At 38.6% G+C, this 24,182-nt stretch overlaps 1 protein-coding gene across 1 annotated transcript in view; it reads right to left on the bottom strand.

The window, feature by feature from the left end:
* The window catches only part of MAP3K9 (mitogen-activated protein kinase kinase kinase 9), a gene marked incomplete at both ends in the record, with an annotated part of 52,653 nt that overhangs the window by 21,833 nt on the left and 6,638 nt on the right, over nt 1-24,182 (bottom strand). Inside the window, one exon of the mRNA XM_082283870.1 lies at nt 3,031-3,211. Within this exon, the coding sequence (XP_082139996.1) occupies nt 3,031-3,211 (181 nt within the window). The remainder of the gene's footprint in view (nt 1-3,030; nt 3,212-24,182) is intronic.

Raw genomic sequence — 24,182 nt, 5'->3', positions numbered from 1 at the left:
ATGACTGAAGTTTCTACACCCAGCACTGAATGCCTGAAACGTCCTGATCTGCTAATCTGATGGTTTTAGCTAGAGCTGGTATTCCATTCCTAAATGGAAATTAAATTCTCAATTATTTCACTGGTCTCAGAGTAGATGTAACTTAAAAACATCTAAATTGAGGAACATAGAGAACTCAGATGAAGGTTGTATGGTGCCTTTATATTCCAGATACCAACAGTACTGACAATATGACTATCTTTCAAGCAGCACAAGTAAAAAATGAAGTGTGTAACAAACAAGAAATATATTTAAACAGTCAAATGACAGGAAAATTTTATTTATATGCCTACTAACATTAGCTTACAGTACAGTACTGAATAAGCTGCAACATCCATGCTTCGACTTTACCCCTGTAAATCCAAAGCAAATACAAACACATAAACAGATTTACAGGAACTGACTTACTGAAATAAAACTGTAGTTTTGTTGTCCTCTGTGCAATATAAGCACAAAGTTTCTACTGTATATCTAGAGCTTGTGGGTATGGCACAGTAAAATTCACAGCAACAAGTTTTCACTAGCAAGATTTACTAAGTACTGGTACTATGGAACAAGCTTCACAGTGGCCCAGACCCTGGTGACAAATACCATGTGTGGCCATTCCTCACTCTTTTTAAGTTCTTTGCCAACCCTACTCTAGAGTAAACAGCTAGAGCTTTTTAAATGGAGCTTGAAACATGTTTCGAAAAGATGAAGCAGCAGTTAGTTATAAGACTGACTCAGGAAATTTCAGTCCTAGCATGCATCTTTTTCAGCATCTTCTTCACCTGTTGGTGCAGCAAGAACACAAGGAGAACAAGATTCTTGATCAAAGGCTGGGCAACAGTTCAGCCAGCAGTATTATTCTAATAAGCTTTAAAGAAAAGGTGTTGAAATAAAAGGGTTTGTGAACATTAGAGACAGTTCTGTTGATGGTGCATAGACTAACTGGAAGGTTGTCAGGCAAAAAAACCCCCTATGACTCCAGTGATTAACCAAGTGGTTGAAGTGGACAAGAGGAGGGGCAAGTCTAATAGGATAAAAAAGTTCATCCTGTTAAGAATTTCAGGTTGCATCCTTGGGTGGGGACAGGATTTATTATACAATACTATGACTGCTTTTATAAAATCTAGGGCTTAGAATCATTGACAGACTAGTAGTGATTGCACTGGCAAGCATTTGTCCTCTGCATACATGTTCTTTGCAGTTTGTTTAACTACAAATAAAGAGGTTTTAGCCGCCAAAAAGAAAAGGCTTATTCAGAGACAGTACAAAAGTTGTCTTAATGGTGATGACTCTCTGTTTAAGGGAGAGTATTATGAGGAACTCAACGTGTTTTCAAGAGAAGACTGGTAACTGACAAGAGAAAGTGATGAAGGAATCTCAAAAGTAGAAATAAAGTATTCTGAAAAACAAACAAATAATTTAAGTTATTTAGAGTCCTTAAATCCTGAAGTGATTCACAGTCCTTAAGGCAATGACATTTGCACAGGTATAGAAGGCACTTGTGCTACCTTCACGAAAATCACCAACTGACTGAATAATTCTTAACTTTTAAAAAATGAATTCATACTGGTACAGAACATCTACTGATCTGTTCACAGCATGCGTGGGTTAGTAAAGTTACAGTAAAACTGTTCCCCCTTTCCCTAAGGTTATCCTTAAAGGCCCTTCCTAGCACTGTTTCAGAGAACAGCAAGTCTAGATTTTAGCTTGACAAGCTGTGTACAAACCAGTACTATCATCACGTGCACAGAAAAGGTGCACATCCTTAAGATTTTCATTTCTGCCAGACTTCATTCCAAATAAAAGCCTGGTTCTTGCTCAGTTTGTCTCAGATTAACTACAGAGGCTACCACATTTAATTACAGAGCCAGAATATTATCCACACTATTAGTGCGCAAAATACAAGTTCACAGACTTATCACAAGGCAACACATTATCTATTCAGCAAAACTGGACAAGGAAAATTAAAATCCCCACACCAAATATCTGCCCTAACAGCCAGACAAGCCTACCATCTGGGCTATTTCTTTATCCTGACAGGTTTTACAGCATGCACTTACTTGTGCAGGAGCATTAGTGGCCAGCGAGAGAATCTTACTACTCTAAAGACAAAGACCCTGACATTTCAACACCTTTTTCTCCACAGGAAAAACAAAATTCTCTCTATTTCATCTGTTTCAGATGTTCAGTACTAATTCTAAGTCATCCAGCACGCAGAAAAGTCGCCGTCCTGGAGCTATTTACTGAATTCTATATTTACCAATCCACTTAATCATGGTATTCAAAGTCAGTTTCTGGAAGGATATGGGCCAACCCTTACACTCCTCCCCACCAAATTAATTCATTCACAAAAAATCCCCATGCATGAATGAAAAAGACAATACATACATGCAAGTTATTATTTATGGATTACATACTCAGATGGACCCAGATATGAGATCTACCATCTCTTTCACATATCTACTATGTGAAAGATTAGAAGGGTAGAAATAATTAATAAAATTATTATTAAAGCGAAAAATATAGTATATGGATTGAAACAGGATGAGGAATTCAATTAAGCACAGTGTACACATACATCAGGGACAGACTGCTACCAAATCAAAATATCTCAAAATTATCTTGTTGGTAAAACAGTAAAAAAATAAAGTACTTCTCAGATTGTATTATGGCCTTTGATTATGTCAACCAATAGACAAATAAGCACAAAAAGTTTAGTTTAGATAAAGCAAAGGGGATTTGGATTATGAATCCCAGAATAATCTGAATGAAAATTTACAGAACAACAAAAGTTAAGAGGCATGCAGTAGCTGGTCCACCACTTACTTTCTACAGTAACAGTAAGTCTGAGATAAGTCTGACAGATGGAAAGCTGGTAGATAAAGTGCTCTTAAGACCTGAATTTTAATATTTGGTTCACCATTACTCATTCTTACACATAAGAGGTTTCCTGGAAGGTCTAGTTACTCTTTAGCATCCAATCACTTAACGCCAAATCAATACCTCCAAACATCGCTGCCTTTGGAGAACATGGAAGAGCGGATGACCTCAGGAGCCATCCAGGCATATGTCCCAGCTGCGCTCATTTTGGTAGTTTTATGCCATTCCCTGGCCAAGCCGAAATCCGTGATCTTCAACATCTTGTTGCTCAGATCTCCATTTTCCACCTTTTCGAGTATCAGTACTGGAGAAAAGGGAGGGGGGGAATAAAAGGTATGCAGAGTAAAGCTAGTATTTATGAAAAAAAGATTCTCCTGGAGAATCCCCAAATTTCAAGATTTTCCCTGACTTTTCATTATTCAAACATACCATACCCTGTTACAAGTTATTTCAGGCTGATCCCTTCATCTGACAACTGAACAGTTCTCCAGCAAATAACTTCAAATTTAACCAAAGTACCAAGTCCCACAGAACAAATACGTAATAAGATAATTATTTAATATAGTGCCTAGTGTCATTCTATATAATAATGCTCTGCTAAGAGGAAGTGAACCACTGTAACTTCTAGAAATCCAGATAAGGGAAGACATTTCCTAATTAATCCTCTCTCAGCAAGCCAGTAATAGCATCTTTTTCTTGAACTGCTTAGAGGACTTTATTTTTTTAAAATCCGGATACACACACACAGGCAGGATATACCCTTCATGTATATGTGTTAGGAGTAGAAGCTCTATGCACAAATTTCTTTTAAGGGACTACTAAAAAATATATTTATGATCAGTAATAACATGCCCAATTCCAGAATTCATATACGAAATTCCCCACGGAATCCCTCCCCCACCATTATTAAACTACTTTTTTCTGCTCTGTTTCAGTGGCAAAGGAGTCCATACCCAAGAACTTTAAAAACACCTTGAGGCAGAACTCAAGAATGCTGTGATATAAGACATTTTCCTCTGTAGCCGGAAGTTGTACTGTTACACCATCGAGTGTAAACCAGAGCCCACAAGTATCCACTCTGCTTTAGCAGCATCTCATTATCCTCTTTCTTTATCTTAGTGCAAAGTGACCAAACTTTGCACTAAGCAATGTAACAAAGCAACAGAATATGAGGGCACTAAACTTCCATAACTAATGTAACCATAAGACCCCGAAATTATTTTCAGCCACTTTGTAAAGCACCGTGAAGAAAAAAGTAATTTGTATTACTATTATTCTAAAGACTTCACATCAAAAATCATCAAGCCAGTCACACACCATCATTATGCAGCTACTCCGTTTTTAATGTCATTACAGACACTACAGACAGAGGTTCTTAGAAAACATGAGAATGTTTTTTCCTTTTTCTATGGATACATCAATTGCAAAAAAACCAAACTGAACCAAAAAAACCCCATAACCAAACAACTGTGGATCAAAAAAAAAAAAAACAAAACACTATGAAAGGCAAACATGCTGCAAAAATTACGGAACATATAAAAATCATCTTCAGGTCCATTTTCAGCAGTCCATGAAAAGACTCAAATGTCAGCCTCAAGCTAACACAGCTTTTTTTTTTCTTTTTTTTTTTGGGGGGGTGGGGGGAGTATCATTCCTTCTAATAATCAAAATGGGGTTTCCTACCAAATAAAAAATAAGTGTTATTTGAACCCTTCTACATAATAAGTAACACACATTTACAATGTTTAAAAACTGATTTTAGTTTAGCAATAAAGTTAAAGAAACTGTTCTTTGAAAATTTAAAAAAGTCAGTTACCCTTTTACAAGGCTTCAGAATTCACAAAATACTACTCCAAATATTTTTGTGGGACAACTCAAGCTGTGAAGAAACTACACCTGTGGTTAAGCTCCTAGTTCTTGCTTCTTTTGCAAAATTTCTTCTAACATGCTCCATTTCCAAATTACAGAGAAAAGAGATTGAGGCCTAGAGTTACTGTTCTCTTCATTTTGGCAAAAGCATGTGCATTTTTAGAGCAATACTTCAGTGCACAACAGAGCCACCACCAGAAACCAAGGTACAGAAGGTGCCTTCCTTGGGCCTTTTCTTCAAGTCTAACTTTTCTACTTCTTTCTAGCAGATGAAGAAGTGCTAAAAGAAATTGCTAGCAAGTCACTCATTGATTGCAAAGTGAAAAGCTTCCTAGAACATACATAGTGCTTCTTTTTCTAGCTTGTATCCATTCTGCCTAAAGAACTGGCAGAATAACAAAATCTAATTTTAAATTTAAATGCAGTAATATAGAGATGTACAGTGATGTTGTAAAGTTAAAGTAAAACTTTGAGACAAGAAAGTATGGGGTTGGAGGGGGGTTGGGGGTTTTTTTGCTTCCCTCCATAATCACAATGAGGAACAAACAAATTTATTGTTCACAGATCATATTCTGTCTGAATGAGCTCAACAGCAGGACCGAGCACCATATATCACATACTTTGTACATATCTTACAGGTAAGGGGTTATTTAAATCTAATTACCTTGATTTGTATTAAGTTCTAACAAAATAATTAGTACTTACATAGGCATTTTGTATCCAGAACTTGTTCTTTGCTCAGATGCAGGGTAGTAAGAAAAATTACCATGACAAAAGATCACAGAGAAGGGCAACAAAAGAGACTGATTTATTGCAAGTCCTTGATTCCTTATTTACATCCTTGGCTCCTTTTCTATTTATTTGTAATAATTGCTTGGGATAGTAATCTTGCAACCCAAATTTTTCAAAATTAGTTTTAAGAATGGTAAGTCTTTCCAGCATCTGTTACAGTTCCCTTTATTATATTATTCAGTATCAACAGGCTCACTTGTGACTGCCAGGAGTCTCCCTCGCCCATCTGTCAGATTTTCAAACCAAAAACCTTGACTCTCCCCTCTTGTGTTTGCTTGAATTTCAATGAAGAATAGGTGAAATATGAATTCGTTTCAGTTTCCTCTTTAAAAAAAAAAAATCTCTTTTGCAGAGAACACACAGAAGGTTGCTAGGACACTGCAAATGCATTTTGCTTATGCTAATCAACATGGTCTCATTTGCTTCTGAGTTTTACCTACAATCAGTTATTACACCTTGTTTAATATTCTCTGTCAAGTCCTCTCTTGCAAGTACTACTTCTGCACTCGTATTAGTCTATAACAAAACAAACAAGACACATGAAACACAAACAAGCAACATACTCCCTACACTTACAGAGTTAAAGTACCTTTCCCTCTTTTAACAGATTTGAGACTGAGCTAACACTAGCCAGACAATCAACATCTGGCCCAACTGTATTGAGTCTGCATGGCCAGGTTTTGGTAGTGTGAGGGCCGGAAGATGCTAGAAGCTTTCCCGATGTCCAGCAGAGCCAATCCCTGGTGGCTCCAAGATGGATGTGCTGCTGGCCAAGGGTGGGCCAATCAGAAGTGATGGTAATACCTTTGTGACAACATATTTCAGAAGAATAAAAAAAAAAACCAGTTATCATGCAGAATGTAATTGCATCAAGAGAAGAGGGAAGTGAGAGTGAGAGAACGACTCTGGAGACACCAATGTCAGTGCAGAAGGAAGGGGAAGAGGTGCTCCAGGCACTGGAGCCGAGCTTTCTCTGCAGTCCACGGTGCAGACCATGGTGAGGCAGCGGTGCCCCTGCGGCCCAGGGAGGACCACACAGATGCAGAGATCCACCTACAGCCCATGGAGGAGACCCACACCGGAGCAGGTGGATGCCTGAGAGGAGGCTGTGACCCTGTGAGAGGCTCACACTGAACAGGCTCCTGGCAGGGACCTGCAGACCTGTGGAGAGGTTTCCTGGCAAGACTTGGGACCACATGGCGGACCAATGTTGGAGCAGTGCCTGAAGGACTGCACCCCACGAGGGAAGAGTGCAGGAAGAGTGACCCATGTTGTGGCAGTTTGTTGAGTTCGTTGCCCATGAGATAGATTTATGCAGTCCATGGAGAAGTGTCTCCCATGGGAGGGACCCCACACCAGAGCAGGGGAAGGACTCCTCTCCCCAAGCAGCAGCAGGAACAACGTGTGATGAACTGACCATAACCCCCATTCCCTGTCTCCCTGCACTGGTGGGGGAAGGAAATAGAGCTGGGAAGGAGGGAAGGTGTCTTTTTCAAGATCTTTTACTTCTCATTATCCTGCCCTGATTTTTTTGTTAACAAATTAAATTAATGTCTCTAATTCAAGTCTGGTTTTGCCTGTGATGGTATTTGATGAGTGATCTCTCCTGGTCCTTATTGCAACTCATGAACCCTTTATTATATTTTCTCTCCCCTGTGCAGGTGCAGAGGGGAGTGACAGAGGGACTTTGGTGGGTTGCTGGAATCCAGCCAGGGTCAACCTACTACACTAACAAACAAGTTCAGGCACAAATATAAAGCACTTACGCCAAAACATAGCTAATACATCAAGGAAGTAAATCTCATTCTTGTCTGCTGATTTTAAAGATCTGCCCATGATACAGAAGTTTAAAAGAGGTAGAAAATTTAACAGAAAATCTTTCACATTCCCAGCCTTCAAAAGAGAGACTGTTTGGCAGGAAAGACACTGAACCTAGTCTGCAAGCAACCAAGGAAGAACAAGATCCAAACCAGCAGGAATATGAAGAATGTGTCAGCTTTTTAGGGGTGGATTAGCCTTTCCCTGTTTCAGCAAGGCCCATGTAAAAAATCTCTTCCTGTGTGCGTGCACAGAGCCAGCCAAATTGTAGATGAAGGTCTGCTATGTACTACTGCTCCGCTTTTTCCTCTGTAGCACAGGCTAAAAGCTGATCTTAAGTAGCATGGTAGGAGCCAACCAGCAGTGTGCAAAGGGTGAAGCAAATCAGATACTACAAACACATTCAGACAGCTTTCAGCATCCAAATGCTGCAGATAAACAACTTAATATAGCAAATCACCATGCTCTTTGCATACTGCAAGTGCAAAGGAAAGCACAGTGGCTTAAAGTAACATTAAAATGGTTAGCAACCTTCAGTGAAGCATACCATGCATGCATGTCCTTACAGGAGTAAAAATCCATTTGTGCTCACATATGCTTTCATGTATTCCTGAAGGACTTGGAACCTGTCCTCTAGAAAATAAACACGTGACAATGAGAAATTAATTACAGCTCACAGAAGTTCTGTCCAGCAGGACAGCTCTTCCATATCTCCACATGTCCCAGTGTAGAATGAATACGATCAAACTTGCCTTAGTATCTCTCAGCAAGACCTTCCCTAGATCAGGCAGTCATCCAGATACAGATACATATGATTTAGCTGTGTAATTTAAACCACTGAGAGTGTACTAAGAACTCAATCACCACATGGACTTTCAAGAGTCATTACTGACCCTTGATTTGACCCCAATGTTTTATTCCTTGAGAGCCAGGCAGACTGCAAGTGCTGACAGACAACAGTCAATCAAGGCATGTTAGAGAGCTGAGATATGAAGGTAGAAATTAAGCACTGGGCCTCCTCTTATCTAGGTTATGATGAATACCAGTCTTTTTTGTTTGAAATGAAAATGTCTACTGAGCTTCCTCCATATTCTCAAAGAACATCTCTGGTGTCCTACAAGAAGCATCAAGGTATTTTCCTAACTTGTCATTGATATATTTTCAGTACTTTTTGATAGAGGTTTCCATCTATGTGATGCTTGGGCTTCTGCTCTGTCCAAAACAAGCTGCAGTAACAAAGAGGAAAGGCAACATTGCATGGCATGCCAGTTCCAATCTGTAGGAAGAGTGACAGGGTGTTAACTCTGTCAATGTTGGTACCATTTAAAGATGGTTTCTTAGTATGGAAGAGCAAGAATGGATGATGTACCCAGGATCCTCTTATGCTTGTTTGTGATTTGAGCTAGCAGCTTTTCTAGCAGAGTTGAAAGCAATGGAAACCAACTTCTTGAGGTCAGGTGAAGCCAATTTACCTTCCCCATTATTAGTATCATTCTGTACGTGCATTAATAGCTAGCAGGCTTTCCACAGATTCCCACATCAGTCTTACCTAAAGTCATTTAGTCTGTAGAAGCATCCAGATCCTAGTGATAACAGATCCCAAAGCGTATGATTCTCAGTTTCACGAGTCACAGCTGTGTATCAGTGGCTTCAAGAAGAATGAGGGTTTCTTTTCTAGAGTCAGGGCCAACTTAGATGCTTTTGTTGCTTAAACAAAGATTTGTACTGAAAACAAACATCATAGGAACAGATCCCCCAAAGTACAACTGACACAATGTTACCTGACACTGAGTCAGCTCTTCCTCCTGTTCCACCGAGTTCCTAATTATTATGCTTCACTAGAAAGACAAAAAACATCTGCCTTAATATTCAAAGCAATACAAAAACCAACTTGGTTAAGATTTCTAAAATGCCATCATATCCTCCAGCCTTTATGTAGTTCCTACTGCTGGATCTTCTGTCTCATAATCACAAGCCATTATGGAGATAGATGCCTTTCAGAAGGAGGTATCACTGCAGTGAAAATACTGAAGCCTGCAGATTTAAAATTTTGTTATTAAGGACATAATGTACAGTACCAAAACCACTGATTAGTTCTAAGTGGCAAAACAGAGGACCAAATCATCAAATGAACTCTGAAAGAATACAAAGTGAAGTTACAAAAATTAACAGATGAAATGCTAGCCAAGTTACAACTTTGCCATAAATTATCAGATTAACTACAGAACGGTTGCCCTGGAGGCAAGTAATAAACTATAGAGATGAAATTCTGTCTTGCATGCATGCAACAGATGCACACCTGCCACAGCCTTACATGTTCAAAAGGTAAATGTCTTCTCCTTCCCTTTCTCCCCCCTCTACTGCCATGGATCATTACAATGAAAGCTGGCTTACATGAAGCCAACTCACAGCATCTCAGAAGGCAGTCCTCCTAGGCTCCAAGCCATCAGAGAAAAGACAAAGCCTCTACAGAAAGGGATTCCAAGCCTAAGTCTAATATACATGTCCGAATTACCCTCCACAGGAGCCTGTCATAACTAAAGGCATATCTGTGCTAAGTGTTTACTGAAACCACATGAATCTCTGTGGTCTGGTATAAACAAGCTGTTTCAATTACAGAAGTTTCCCTACACACAAGATGTTAGAGACACATCTGGTGAAAACCAACTTAGTTATCGTTGCAAGATTACCTCAGTGTTCTGAACATCATTAAGTTGTCAGAAACATATTGCTCTATTAGTAGGACAGCTAATGTAAGTCAAACTGGTACTACTGCAAAATAAGTTCTAAAATTGCCCCTTTGCCCACAAAGCCAGCTGGAGGTCATCTCTCATTGCATCTTGCACCACTCACCTTAATAACCATTGAATCAGTTGAGAAGTCAATGGTGAACACCCCTGACAAACACTCAAAGCCTTAATGCAAGGAAGACGTCATTTCCAGGTATTATACAGCCGTGGTTTCATTACTCATGTATCTACCAGAAAGACATAAGAGCAGCTTACACCAAGACAAGACAAAGACAGGAGTATAAAGATGTATAACCTTTGAGGGGCATAAAGCTGTATATCCTTTGATCTACTGGTATCTATATTTAAAAAAACCCTATGAGATTGGGTAAACCCCATCTCATATGTACCACTTCTACTTCTTAGCCACTGCATTAGGAACTTTAAAACTGCTGAGCCAATTTTATTTTGGGAATATTTTGAACTTTACGATAGTGTTGCAATGCAAATAACTGCAATGTTCATATACCTTTCATTCTGCTTATTTGTATTACAATGTTTTTCCTCTTTCCAATTATGCTAGAAGCACTAAGTCTGAATCTCTTTCCTTTTGCCAGAATACATACATTTCTACCCCTTTCCTTTAATTCTCTTCTTCTTAAACCCATCTACTCTCCTTCTAAACATGCTCCTTTATCCTACACAAACAGATAAACCATCTGCACCAAATCTTTCAATCCGATCACTAAAACAAATATAATGAATCTTTACTTAGGTTTCAAGTTGGTCACAGTAAAACCTCAGTCACATACCTCCTATTTTTAATCCAACACTATACTACTAGTAGGCACAAAAAGATAGTTTAAAGAGGTAGACTGCTTTCACCAAACGAAATTTTTCACAAGTGAAATTAAGAAAAAAAATTTGGCAATGAAATTAACAGCTGCTGCTTTAATTCTCTGTTCTGCTCACATTACACCAGCAGAACGAGAAAATGTATTATAATCTCCTTTCACAAACAGATATTTCCCCTGGAACGCAGTACCACTGTCAGATTTTTGCTTGTTTCTTTTAGAATAGTTATTTTAGTTTTCAGATACACTTTTGAACAGTTTCGACAGCATTCTTAGCGTCCAGTGAGCCAAAGCAATGGGAAACGGCAAGTAAGGAAAAATAAACTCTCTATCATATTCTGATCCAGTTGCTAGCAACATCAAAGATAGATAGTAGAAAATGGCTCCTCAACTGTCAAAATTAAGTATCAAGGCAGCAAAATATGGTCATAATTGCATTTTTCTGGTTTCTGAGCCTAGAGAAAGGATTAGGTTAATCTGCACAGTTTAGTCCTGAACAGAATACTCCTTTGCTTTGCTTGTACTATAAGCTGACTCATCACTTCAGAAGCAGAACAACATTCAGGAAGAAACTACTACGGTGTGATCTTCCACAGGAAAAATATCCCACTTTTACACATTGAAGTAGAGGAAAGGGGCTGCTGCCTACTGCACTAAATCGTATGAACAGCCAGGCATACCAAAAGCTGGCTTCAGCTTTTTCAACTACTCTGCTGTTGTATTCCCAATTTATGTGGCACACAGCAGACCAAGAAAATAAAGAAGTTTCTGACTTAAAAGGCAAAAATTGGTAACAAGAATATGAAGGGAAGCAGGATTACCCTGCAATACCACCACAAGAGTTAACCACCAAAATGCCCATCGCCCCTGTACCTAAGGACAACACCTATATCAACAACTTCATGCTCCATTTCCCCGTCCAGAGAATGTGTGTGTGTGTGAGTGTGTATTAAGAAATGTGAAAAAATTGAAAAAAACTCTAAGACAGTCTCTTGTGTGGTCCAGCTCACAGTTCACACCAAGTCAATTATCGGTGCATGAAGCTACTCAGTAAACCTGGCTCACAAGAATAGAAAGCTATTAGCTAATGAACATCAGGCCTGATGGAAATGGTCACAATAATTAGGTGAAGGAGAAATAGAAAAAGAAATAAGAGCAGGACTGAGTCTAATGAAAACTGAAAACTTACAGAAAGAAATATGTAAGGAAGAAGGCCAGAAGATGAGGAAACTTACTGTGGGGGAAAAGAGCTGGCTTTGTCATCTGTGATACACCAGGATATAATTCTAACTTGATGGATGATTGCTGGCTTCATACTTAACTTCCATGTAACTTCTCTCCAATGGAGACAGTACAGTCAGATTTTAGTGCCAGAGTAACTACTACTCTTTTATTGAAATACTACACTTCTAGGCAGACCATGAAAAAAACTACTACCTAGTGATAAAGCAACATTAACTCATATATTTTATTGTTATATTTTTAAGCTTTATCAATTTTTCACAGAGACATGTACCATTTAATAGTGTTTCTAGCATGCTAGGGTGGATATTGGGGCTTTGAAACAGGTTGGGAGAACAAAATACCAGAAGCTCATTTGCCAGAAATGTAAGAAAAACTGACTATAAAGGTACTTCAAGTAAGCCTGAGCTTAAAGGGAGCTCCTGCACCTGGAGACAAAGCAGGTGGTGGATGTCCCAGGTGAGGCCCTGACCGCCAGCTACCAGACAGACACAGCACCTTGACGATGTAGGGTTGAGAAGGCCTAAAACCCTCAAAGGTGGTGGAAATACATGAACACCTCTAAGTGTCAGTGCACTTCAGTAGTTCTGTTTCAGTCTCCACCAACACGAGCACTGCTGTGGGTCAAATGCTTCGCCACCCAACATTCTACAAAGGCGGAAAGCAGTCAAGACAAGAGGAAGATCTCCAGCAAAAGCACTCAGCCTGTAAATGTATCCCACTCACACTCATTCCCAGCAGCCACTACCCATTACTTTGTGTAGTGCTTTTGTCTGCTTAGGGCCATATCAGCTGCTGACATAGGCCAAGAGCTAGATGGCAGCAACAGCAATGGGTGGGAATGACTACAGGAGGACTATAAATAAGCTAAATATGTCATCTTTGTTATTTTATTTCCCGTCGAAACATTCAATTCTAATATTTAAATCATAACTAGCTGTATGGACTCAGTGAAGTTTTTTCCCCAGTCTCCCTTTTTATCTGGACTCGAAACAAGGTTTCTGCTTTACTTCCAATGCTTCACCACATCTATTCTCATTTTGTTAAGATTGAAGAGAGCTGAGAGGACCACTAGTTATGACCTCAAAGGCTGAAAAATGGCAAGGGAAGTCAAATTCACAGGAAATGACACTGTTCTGCCTAACTTTTCTTTCCCAGAATAATACCACACCTTTTTAACACAGTTGGATGTTTTTGCAGATCATTCCAGAGCAACTGAAGCACCAATGGACACAACAGCCTAGTACCAGATTTGTTTTCCCACAGGCCTTTGCTCATCTGCTACTGTACAATGACTGTTTTCAACATCACTAAGGCTAACCGGAAACTATAAACAAGGGAACTAATGCTTACCCTGTCGTAGCTGGAATGTGAAAGACCATTGGCTGGAGTACCATTGTGGGTGGGAATATTGGATGCATTTTATTTCTTCCTCCATCCTAAAAACAGAACAGCCTACTGTGGCTTTACTGACCAAAATGCAAAATATCAAAATGCAAAATACAGAAGCTGTCAGATGGTGAATAAGCATCAGCCCATCTACTTCCTTCATTTAGATAATTCAAGTACTGTAAAGAGATAGATCAGAGTCCATCAAATCCCAGGTACAGAAACTTTACCAAAAGAACAAAGTAAAACCTTTATGAAAACCAATGCTGTTTCACTCCAAGATCCTTAAATGCAAAACTTGAGCAGGGTTTCAGTTCTAAATAATGCAAGTCGTTTCCGTGGTATGATTTAAGAGCAATCCAGGCCCATACGGGAAGGTACTACCATTAAAGCCTCTTTCTGCCACCAATACAGCAGAAGTCTCAAGTGCAAGAGTTGAAAGAAACAGAAAATATTTCCATTTCCAAACAATTCCAAATTTATCCAAAAATTGTTTAACACAAATTTCCCAAAAAAAGCTAAAGGCTTACTGAAGTTGAAGGTTTGCCAGAGAGGATAAAGGACTGAGTAATATCACAGGATTCAGACTCTGCCACCCACCCACGGCAGAGTATGTCCAAAACAGAGCCAATCTGTTACAGGAAACTTTGTTTTCAACAAAGAATCTTTTTACTCGACCATGTATGTTTTCTAAGGGATGTTTTTCAGACCACAGAATACTTATGCAAGCGAGGAGAGCTCTGAAGAAGCTTTATTTTAACTTTAATTTCTTCCCTGACACACTAAGGGCCTGGAATTTCAAAACTGGGACAGACAATTTCACCCTACAGAATATTTTTCACTTGTCTCTCCACAATATAGGTATAATTTGCACTTTGTACAAATCCCTTTCACTGCCTTCTAAATCTATTTCCAGACCAAACAGTTTCAACCACTGCAAGGCTGTGAAATACTTTTAGATGAAGACCAGTTCAGAAAAATCAGATAAGCATCTTTTGTTTCTTGCATGGGCCAATTACTACATTTTCTACTTGCTCTTATCTGAAAAAATAATTAAAAATTCCACTGTACTCTGAAGAAATGCAATGCATCCTGAAATCCTCAGGGTTCTTAAACAGAAGGTACTATAGCAATACAAGTATTAACCATTGTCCTGTAGCTTTTGAACAGTCCTTATTTCAAGGACACAAGTATTCATAGATGAAACAAAAATATTCTTGCATAGAAGATGGTTTCACTGAACTTACTCTGGTTGTTCCAATCCTACTTTCCCCTCCGATAAATAAGCAAAACTTCCCAAGATACATGTCAGCTCAGATGCTGGAGGTGGTAAATACTGGATGCTAGATAAAAAGATAGCCTTAATATACTGCTTCATGCTGCTGCCATTGTCTCAGAGAGACAGAAGATCGCTATTAAGTCTGCAGTTTGTCGAACAAGTCCAAAAAGCAGCACTACTGCAAAGGGAACAAGGGACTGAGATTGCCAAGCAATCCTTTTTTTAATTATTAAGTCCTATTGGCAGTACACTGGCATTCTGTCTTGAGGACAGAACTAAGCATCTGGGAAAGGATTTCAAAAATTCGCTCCAAAATGAGACCTCATATTGTAGCAGTTTGCCAGAAGCTAATTTGCAATTTTAGCTCTACCTTCCATAGTCAGCCAGCACAGCTTTGCTCCTCAAGTATCCAGATAACGAGCAATCTGCTCTTGATCCTGCGTTCAAAGTACTTAAAGTGATTAACAGATCTGCACATGGAATAAGTCCGGGCTTTCCGCATGTAGCCTTTACCTACCTTCTGTTGGGTACTCTGCTGCTCATTTCAGTAGGACTGCATCTTTATTCTAATATCTGTTTGAGGCGCAGAAGGCTAAGTGTTGCATAAGATCCTGGAGAGGACAGACTTTAAGATCTGCTCAAAATTTCACATCTTAGAAGCAAAACCAAAAACCATTAATACTGCCTCTAGTAATAAGCAAATATTTTCTCTCTTATTACTAACCATTCAGCAACAGCACATTTAAAACATATATATACCTTGGAACCTATACCTTCTTAATTACTGGGTACAAGTCCGGGTTCAGCAAATCCATAAAGCTGAACAACTGTCCTCTTCTATCAACCTAGAGGAGGTGATGGATGTGACAGCACAGCAGTTCTTGGATTTTAAGCCATGCAGTACAGTAACTCTAAAGAGCTAATGCATAATGGGGGAGGGGAGAGGAAAGGCCTCCAAAGCCCCGATATATTTAGAATCGATCCTTTCACCTAGGCAGGGTGAAAAAAGTCTTATCGCTTTAGTGATCCATACAAAACACTATGAATGCTCCTGGAGAATGCTCAGGTGAGTTCCTGCGAAAAACACAGCGGTTCAGCTCTGGTTTCAGACTAAATCCTACCATACTGCTGACATTGGAACAACCTTTAGCTCAGGCATGGATTATTATACTCTTCATAATCAGTTAAATGCTCCAAGTCAAAAATATAATTACATCTGTACTCAACACAGGGCATTGCCAAACCGTATCAGTTTGAAAGCCTGCAACAAATCAGGAACTGTATTAGGCAACAACAAAAAAAGGAAAGGGAAGAATAAAATCATATGAATGACATTCATCATTTGTCACTCAAGAAACCACCTTTAGAGAGATTTAACAATAATGCTAGTTCAGTGGGAGCTGTTTCCAGGCAAATATAAACATGAAATTCATGATGAAAAAAGGTAGCCAAACTGTTTTTGTTTTGGTTTCAATGAAGACATCTTTATGAAACAGTAAATAACACCAACGCATTCATGGAATAAGCTGGTACTGCAAAATGTAGAAGGTAAGAAAGACATAAAAACCTCACAGGCAGCAGCACAATCCACACCAGAAGCTGGGGTGCTTTATGGGGTTTTTAAATCAGATTTTATTTAAAATATTGTAAAAAGGTAGAGAGGTGTATTTTCATTCATCAGAAAAAATGTTAAAAGGTTCTTAGATGCACAATTGACACCAAGTTACAGCTGACAATAGTAAAACTCAGGAGTTTCTTGAATACTGCAGAGTTTGACCTTAAGGTGAGCAGAACAAGTTGCCAGCTGCTCAGAAAGAGGGCATTCCTCCACTGTTGTAGATGAAAGTCCACACAAGATAACAGCTCATCCAATAAAGCCATCAAAAAGCTGTTCATTTTTTGATGTGCTACATTTATATTAGGGTTCTTTGACCCAGCTTACCCGGTGATCAAAGATTCTGACTACACAGTAACCTGATGAAGCATTAGCAATATTCCCTGGTTATCAGATGACCATAATCATATCAAAACCACACATTATGTGACTGATTACATCAAACAAGAAAAAGCAAATCAATAAATCCAGGGCAAGACTGACAACACTTCAACAAGCACAATTAGGCATATTGAGTTCTATTAATCAAAGTGACAGGATTTTTCTTATTCTCAGGATCCTTGAACCGTGCAAAGTCAAAAGGAACTAAAGACTATTCTCTAACATCTTTCCATAGGCCCATACTCACAAAGGAGAAATAACAGGAATTGTAATGCTTTTGTGGTAGGTGGACCACATGGCCTGGTTCATATACATCCCACCACCCTTATATGTACCATCCTTACAGCAATTACTCATACTAGCATTTCTTTGTAGTATACCAGGAACCTCTCAGGAATCCCCAACTTAAGTACAGAAATTGCTGTGATAAACAAAATCTTTGTGGTAAAAGTATTTACCTGTTACTCATAAGTAGAGCTTTGCTACACATCTCAACAATTAATCTACGCATAGCCAAGGAGGAAGCTGTGCTTGCATTTTAAATGTTTCCAGTTGTTATACAAACAGCAGATCTTAATATTTCTCAATGGCCAAAGCAAATTCCTGGAGCATGTTTGACAACACATCAGAGATGGATGTACAGAAAACTAAGAGCTTGGCTTGTAGCTGTAAAAATTATCCTAGACAGAAGGCATTGTCTTGGGGTGATGACAGGCATACAGCATTCAAAGCACATACAGAATTTCAGAGACAATTTGGAACCCATATGTGCACTAGACAATGCTTGCTATTTTGGGAGGGTATTTTTGTTTTAAATAAAAAATGGTGTTACAATAAATGTGTGAGCAATACAACAATGCTTCTAGAAAGCAAAGTGGAAGGGCTGTGTGTGGCAGTAACACAAACGGTTCATAGGAAGACTGCGTGTCCTCTGGCTGCTTCCCTCCCAAGAGGACCCTAAGTGATGCTGCACCACGCTGCCATGACCACCATAAGGACTATTCTACAGACTGGGACACAGATTTACTGTTCTGTGGGCAAGAGCTCTTCTTTCTGATCTTAAGAAACGGTGATGAAACCCAACAATATAATTCTGAGTTGTTATGTATTGGAATAGTTTCTCAGTGCATGAGGTTCTGTTACTATTTCTTTTTCATATTTGCAAAAAGCTCGGGTCTGAGGAAGACCTTTCATTAGCAGTTGGACAATTAACCAGCAATTAGCAGACATGCCAGTCAACTGTGGCAACCTTTTGGCAATCAAAGTCACACCAACATAACAAACTATCCTAGAATCAGAAAGCAAACATGTACCAAAAAGCAGCTACTTAAAACCATGTGCTATACCCTGCATTCTTTCAAACAGCTTAAGGTTTCCCTTGTCCTGTCATAAGGAAATACACACAGTGTTCAAAATGGGATAGTACTTAAAATTAAGGGATCATCTTGGGTGATGAATCATCACGTCAAAGACCAAGACTGTGTTTAATGTCTGATGCTTCAAGAGCGAGTTTGTTTCAGATATGTTGAAATTCTGAATAGAATTGTTTGATAAGAAAAGCAAAAGTGAAGCTGCTGACAGATGTCAGTCAAAATTCAAATTAAGTTTATTGATGTGGAAGAAACACAAAAAAAAAAAAAAAGTGGAGATCAAGGAATTATTCTAGCTTCCCAGAAATACCACAAGGCTGTTCTCACTCTTGACTGGCTCCTTAGAAATTTCAGAAGAACACAGATCTTTCCCAGCTCTGTCACAGATGGTCAGACAGTGAATTCAGAGGATGCCTACAGACAGCTGCTGCACGACAGAGCTTAGGTCTGTCCTATGCCTCCATATGCACAGTTTGGATAAAGTACTTAACACCACAACTCTTATTTTTTCTTAGGAGCAGAGAGAACCCTACAAAAAATGTACACAGCGGCTCAATTACATGAAAAGGATATTGGCTAGGTTTTTGAGTGTAATATACAAATTTCATTTCTTAAAAATGAGAGGTACTTGTCTATGAAGGTAACGGATTCCATCTGTGAAGTTGCCTTTTTACTACTTAGTGTGGGTGGGAGGATACCAAAGTGTTCTTGTGGACATCAAATTTATTTCAGAAAGACTTCACATTTTTGACTTGCAATTAACAGTGAAAGTATCGATCCATATTCAACTAAAACAAACCATTTACAGAAGACGTATTTATTTTGGAATTCTCAGAAATCTACTAAGACATGAAAATAAGACTGCAACATGAAAGCATCTGTCAAACCTCTCTGAGAAGAAAATAGCTGCATTAATTTACAAAAGCTAAGGAAGAAAAATCCCAAGAAAGTACCTAAGTACAACATACAAACTGTCACCCTACTTCTGGGAATTCCTGGTATTTTAACATCTTAAAAATTAGCAACACTTCCAGGCAAAATTTACATCTTCTGCACTAATAGTACATAAAATCAGGTTTTTTAAAATTATTTTCAATGAAAATGTGTAGTATTAATGGCATGAATTTCCTCATTATATTACCACAAGCAAAAAAATTATGGTTATTTGGAATTTTTCAACTACAACAGAAGTGATCAGGATATCAGCACAAATGATGATACTCAGGGGAGAGAGAGAAATATAAGCAGAGTAACCAGAACTAGGAGTTATGCACCATTAGCAATATCTTACAGCTTGTTTACAGAATCAGGTAATTGCATAAGGGCAGAACCTAAATTCATCTTTCATCAGCCTTACAAGTATATTCAGGCTGTTTGAAAGGCCTGATTTCTACTGTACACAGTTTTCAAACTTAGAAAAAAAGAAAGAAAAGAAGGAGTTTTACTGATTTTTGCTCCCTGAAAATTCATCTTCCAGCTGTTGTCTTCCACACCAGCACTACCCCCCCCCCCCAAAAAAAAGTTCACCTTTTTACCACTTTCCTCGTACAGGGCAAGTGACTACCCAACTAGAACAGATCAATTATTCACCCAGTAAAGAGCATTCAGATATCACTGAAATAGCTTCACTACATTTTACAAGAAGCATTACTCACAGTCATTTAATTGCACTGACAAAGGAAATCCATTCTGATAGAAGGTACAACACTGGAGAGTTAGTCAGCAAATTACACTGGAGTACCAGAAGCAGCAATAACAGCGCAGACTTCCTAACTGCTCTGCCAACGTACATTCAGCAGACCCTGGAAGAGCTCTCCTCTACACCTCTGCCAGACAGAGGAAGAGGTTTACAAGAACTTTTCCTGCTTTGAAAAGACCAACAGAAGAGTGTCAGCTATGACTGGATTAAAATTAAAAAATAAGGAATCTTTTAAGTCCTAGGAACAACTATCCATAGACCATGTGGAAAGTCAGCTCTACTGGCATCTTTATGAACACGTAAAGGCTTAACTACATTAAATAAGCGAAGCTATAGCAGAGTTTGGAATTCTTTTAGAAAGCTAGAGCTTTGAATCTCAGGACACCACAAGCTTACACTGGTGATCCAAAAAGTAGGAGAGATAAAGACTTCAAATAACTTGAAGAGAACTACTGAACTTGCCTGAATCAGAACTGTTGGGGTTTATTTTGACCTCTGTCCTTTCCTCTTTCTTTGACCTTGGCAATGTCACTTTGCTGCTAATCTTCTGTGCCACTTTGTGGAACACAACGATGGTGACTTTTAAAAAGCATTTTGCTAACTGGCATGAACACCCTCAGCAAAATCTTTCTATGCAGTGCAAATAACAAACATGTTTTGCTGAGACAGTCACAAAAAAGAGCAAATACGCTTTTGCTAGTTCTCCACAGTATTAGTTAACTGGCTTTATTCCTATAGCAATGCTGGCATATCTAACATTGACAGACAAACAGAAATAAACAGGACCAACTTTGTAATTTGCAATACTTCACTAAAACCAACAGGACTCTCCCTTTTTGATCCTAAGCGTTATATTCCAGGCACTTTTCTCTGACCAGAAATGAGACTTGAATCACAGATGAGAGATAAAAGAAAGGAAAACTCTTAAGAGCTGTTCTAAGTGCAGTGATGTTGACTTCAGTGGGTATTTCTAGTTGCTTTTATTCTATAGCTCAGCATTTAGATTATTTAGGCGCTTTCACAGTGGGAAAGGCCTACTAAGGATTCTGTAACATATGCTCAATGGCTCACCAAAATGCAGCTGAAGAAGGAGAGGTTGGAGATATCACCAGACGAAGAGAAGCAGCAGCAGCCAGTGAGGATTCTGTCAGATTAATAAGATTAATTTTCATTTGGAATAAATTGAATCCCTTAAATCAAATGCCCAAAATAAAAAGAGAAATACTTATCTCCCCACACAGCAGAACCAAATAGCTGTCCTAAATAATCTTCTTTCTCTCGTGTAGTTTTATGACTGACATATGAGTTGCTAATGCCACTGAAACACTTGTCTACCAGACTTACTGCCAGCTGAACTCACACTCAAAGTAATTTCAGGGTCTCTAAAACTAAATCACAAGTGTGCAATTTATTCTGTAAAGACCTTTCTGTACTCACTTCCTGATTACATTCCCAAAGCCCCCAGAACCTCCAAGATTTACAATACATCTTCCTCAAACATGGTGCTAAACATACAGAGCACTTTTCCTACACTCCAAATGTATTAGCACTAAATGTAAAGTTATGAAAATGAAAAGAAGAAAAAACTACAGAACAGAAAAAAATTCCTTCTTTCAATCAAAAAAGATGGATAACAGACAAATGATATGGAGTGCTTTTTGATGAGGAGTATCTCAAGAAAGAGACACCTCCCGGAATCTTCAAATAATTGTCTGAAGTTCAGTTCAGATGAACAAAACTGAAGTTACCTCCCAAAGTAATCAAAACCCTATGTTCTTTATTACACTACCAGAAATGTTGACAACTATTCTGAACATTGTTTTGGTATATACTGAGTCCACAAAGCTGCAATAGTTTAAATCAAAAAGGATTTTTTTCCCAAATCCTTCTATAATGGGGTAATTTCTCAGACTTCTATTAGGGTGTCCACTTGACACGTTCAAAATGCAACGTGATCTGCTTAAAAGATTCATCATGAAGTACTGTTCTTATGCATTCTGTGTCTGTCTAAACATAAGCAGACATCTGACAACAAAGCATTCTCTGATTTTCTTCTATTCTAGTAGAAAAACTGATTTTAAATTAGGCAACTCTGTTCTTTCCCACTCCCCCATCTTGTTCCCTAACTCCCAAACTAACTCATCCTGTAGCTTCCGATGCACAGTGTACATCCCAGCTGGTGCTTGAAGGCAAGATGAGATGTAGGAGAATCACAGTCTATTACTCAACACAGGCAGTACCAACCAGTAAATCAATACAGCTGATGCTCCCATGACAGCTCTACTGTGCTTGTAGATGTTTAGTACATGTAAGAAATGCATCTGCAAGAATCCTTTCCAAGTTCCTGCAAGCAGAAGCTCTTCCCTCACCACAGACACATCACTGCCTGTCACCTGGTGGGTGGTAACTTGTGCAAAGAAAATGATGGAAGCTTGTAATTCTACAGGCACAAAGCTAACAAGATAACTGGCTCTCCATTATCCACGGCAACTGAGAAAACTAAGTTCATCAGAAAAACAGAAAAAAAGTAAGCTATATATTAATCAGGATGCAACAATATACTTAGTCTACTAATCTTTACAAAACTAGTAAAAAGCTTTCCACAGAAAACAGAGCAGAGGAATTTCTAAGATGCTTATTACATATAAGAGAAAAGGGATTTCAGCAATGCAGTCACAGAACAATCAAGACATGACCTAGGCAGTCCAAATTTGTTTATCCTACAATCCCATATCCCCACAAAAAAGCTCCGCCATTGTCATAATCTAATATTTATGATGCTTGCTCTGTAGGTACACTCAGAAAAAACCCATGTATTTCAAATGTTTAAAATAGTATCTATTTTTAAAAATTTCTCTTCAATTACACAGCACAGAATGAAGAACTCCGTTTTGTTTAATAAACAGCTGTTGTAATATGCCAAGCCCATACCCAAAGTTACTAATTTATCTTATTTCAAAAGAGAGAAACAAACCAATACTTTTTCCTTAAAATATCTCAAGTCCTTCCCTCCAGTACCAGGCCCAACATTTATTTAGTTTCCCAAATGTAATAGTGCTTGCTCCAGCCTTATCTGGGATAGAATTTTCCTATACCCATCATTTCTCTACTAGATCTGATCCTATCTTGGTCACGATCACCATGTAAATTCTCTACCTTTCCCCTTCAAACACAGAACATCTCTGAATCCTTTCAGAGGCATCCCCACTCATTCTTCCTTTTTCTTTACGACTGCTTCCTCCCAAATGGGGGAAATTACAGTAATACATGTAGCAACTTCTCACCGACCATTTACAGTGCAGCACAATTATACTCTGCTGATTCATTGTGACAAGAGACATTTAGTCTTGCTGCTGACAGTCCAGATGTTTTCGAGCATCCATATCTGTTTGGTTGGTAACACAGTGCACTGGTGTCCCTCTGGTTGGGCTGGTTCTCTTGTTGATGCTTTTCCCTTTTACAACTAGAAGTCTCTGATCTGAATGAAACAGTGAAATACTAGAAGCTAACAGTTTTTTATCTTAGAAATAACTTTCATTCTAAACCTTAAAAATGTTCAACTAGCACTTAGCAAGGAAGCCTTAATGGCCTGTTAGCAAACTAAGCAAGTAAATATTTTCTTAGGTAAGAAGGAAAGGTACGACACTGAAAGGCAATTATTTCTTATTCACAGATGCAGCCAGTCATTCATTAACTAAGCAAATCATTCCTTAATTTTACAGCATTTATCAACATGCCCATATATATCGCTATCTGTAAGGGAAGGGTTTAGATATGTTATTCTGTGACATTAAGATTGCCTTATTCTAACAAAATGTGAAACTTCATTACTATAGGAACAATACTGTCGAAACTAACTTGAAAGCTCTTATCGTTCCTATTTGCAAACTCATTAACAAGAACTAATAATACTTTTTTTTACTCTTTCACAACCAACTAAGTAAATTCACTGCTACGACATGTGAGGTCAAAAAAACATAGGAAGATACTGCAAGGCCTGGAAATTGACAGCATTGCAATGGTTAATGCTAGCACTAGTGAATCTATTTAAGATATTAAAATTCCCATCTGTCAGACCTCTTTGCTAATGTCCCTGCCCTCAAAGCAAAAGGGAACATATGCCTGCATCCCAGACACCCAGTTATTAGAGCTTCTTATTAACTCAAGCCATAAATAACAATGAGTTCATACTAACACACAAATCTAAACCACCACAGCCAACATGCAGGTCCATGTTT

This window comes from Coloeus monedula (assembly GCF_965178545.1).
Source record: "Coloeus monedula genome assembly, chromosome: 6".
Classification (NCBI taxonomy): domain Eukaryota; kingdom Metazoa; phylum Chordata; class Aves; order Passeriformes; family Corvidae; genus Coloeus; species Coloeus monedula.
The sequence above is the reverse complement of the archived record's forward strand: the minus strand, read 5'-3'. Positions and strand labels throughout refer to the sequence as shown.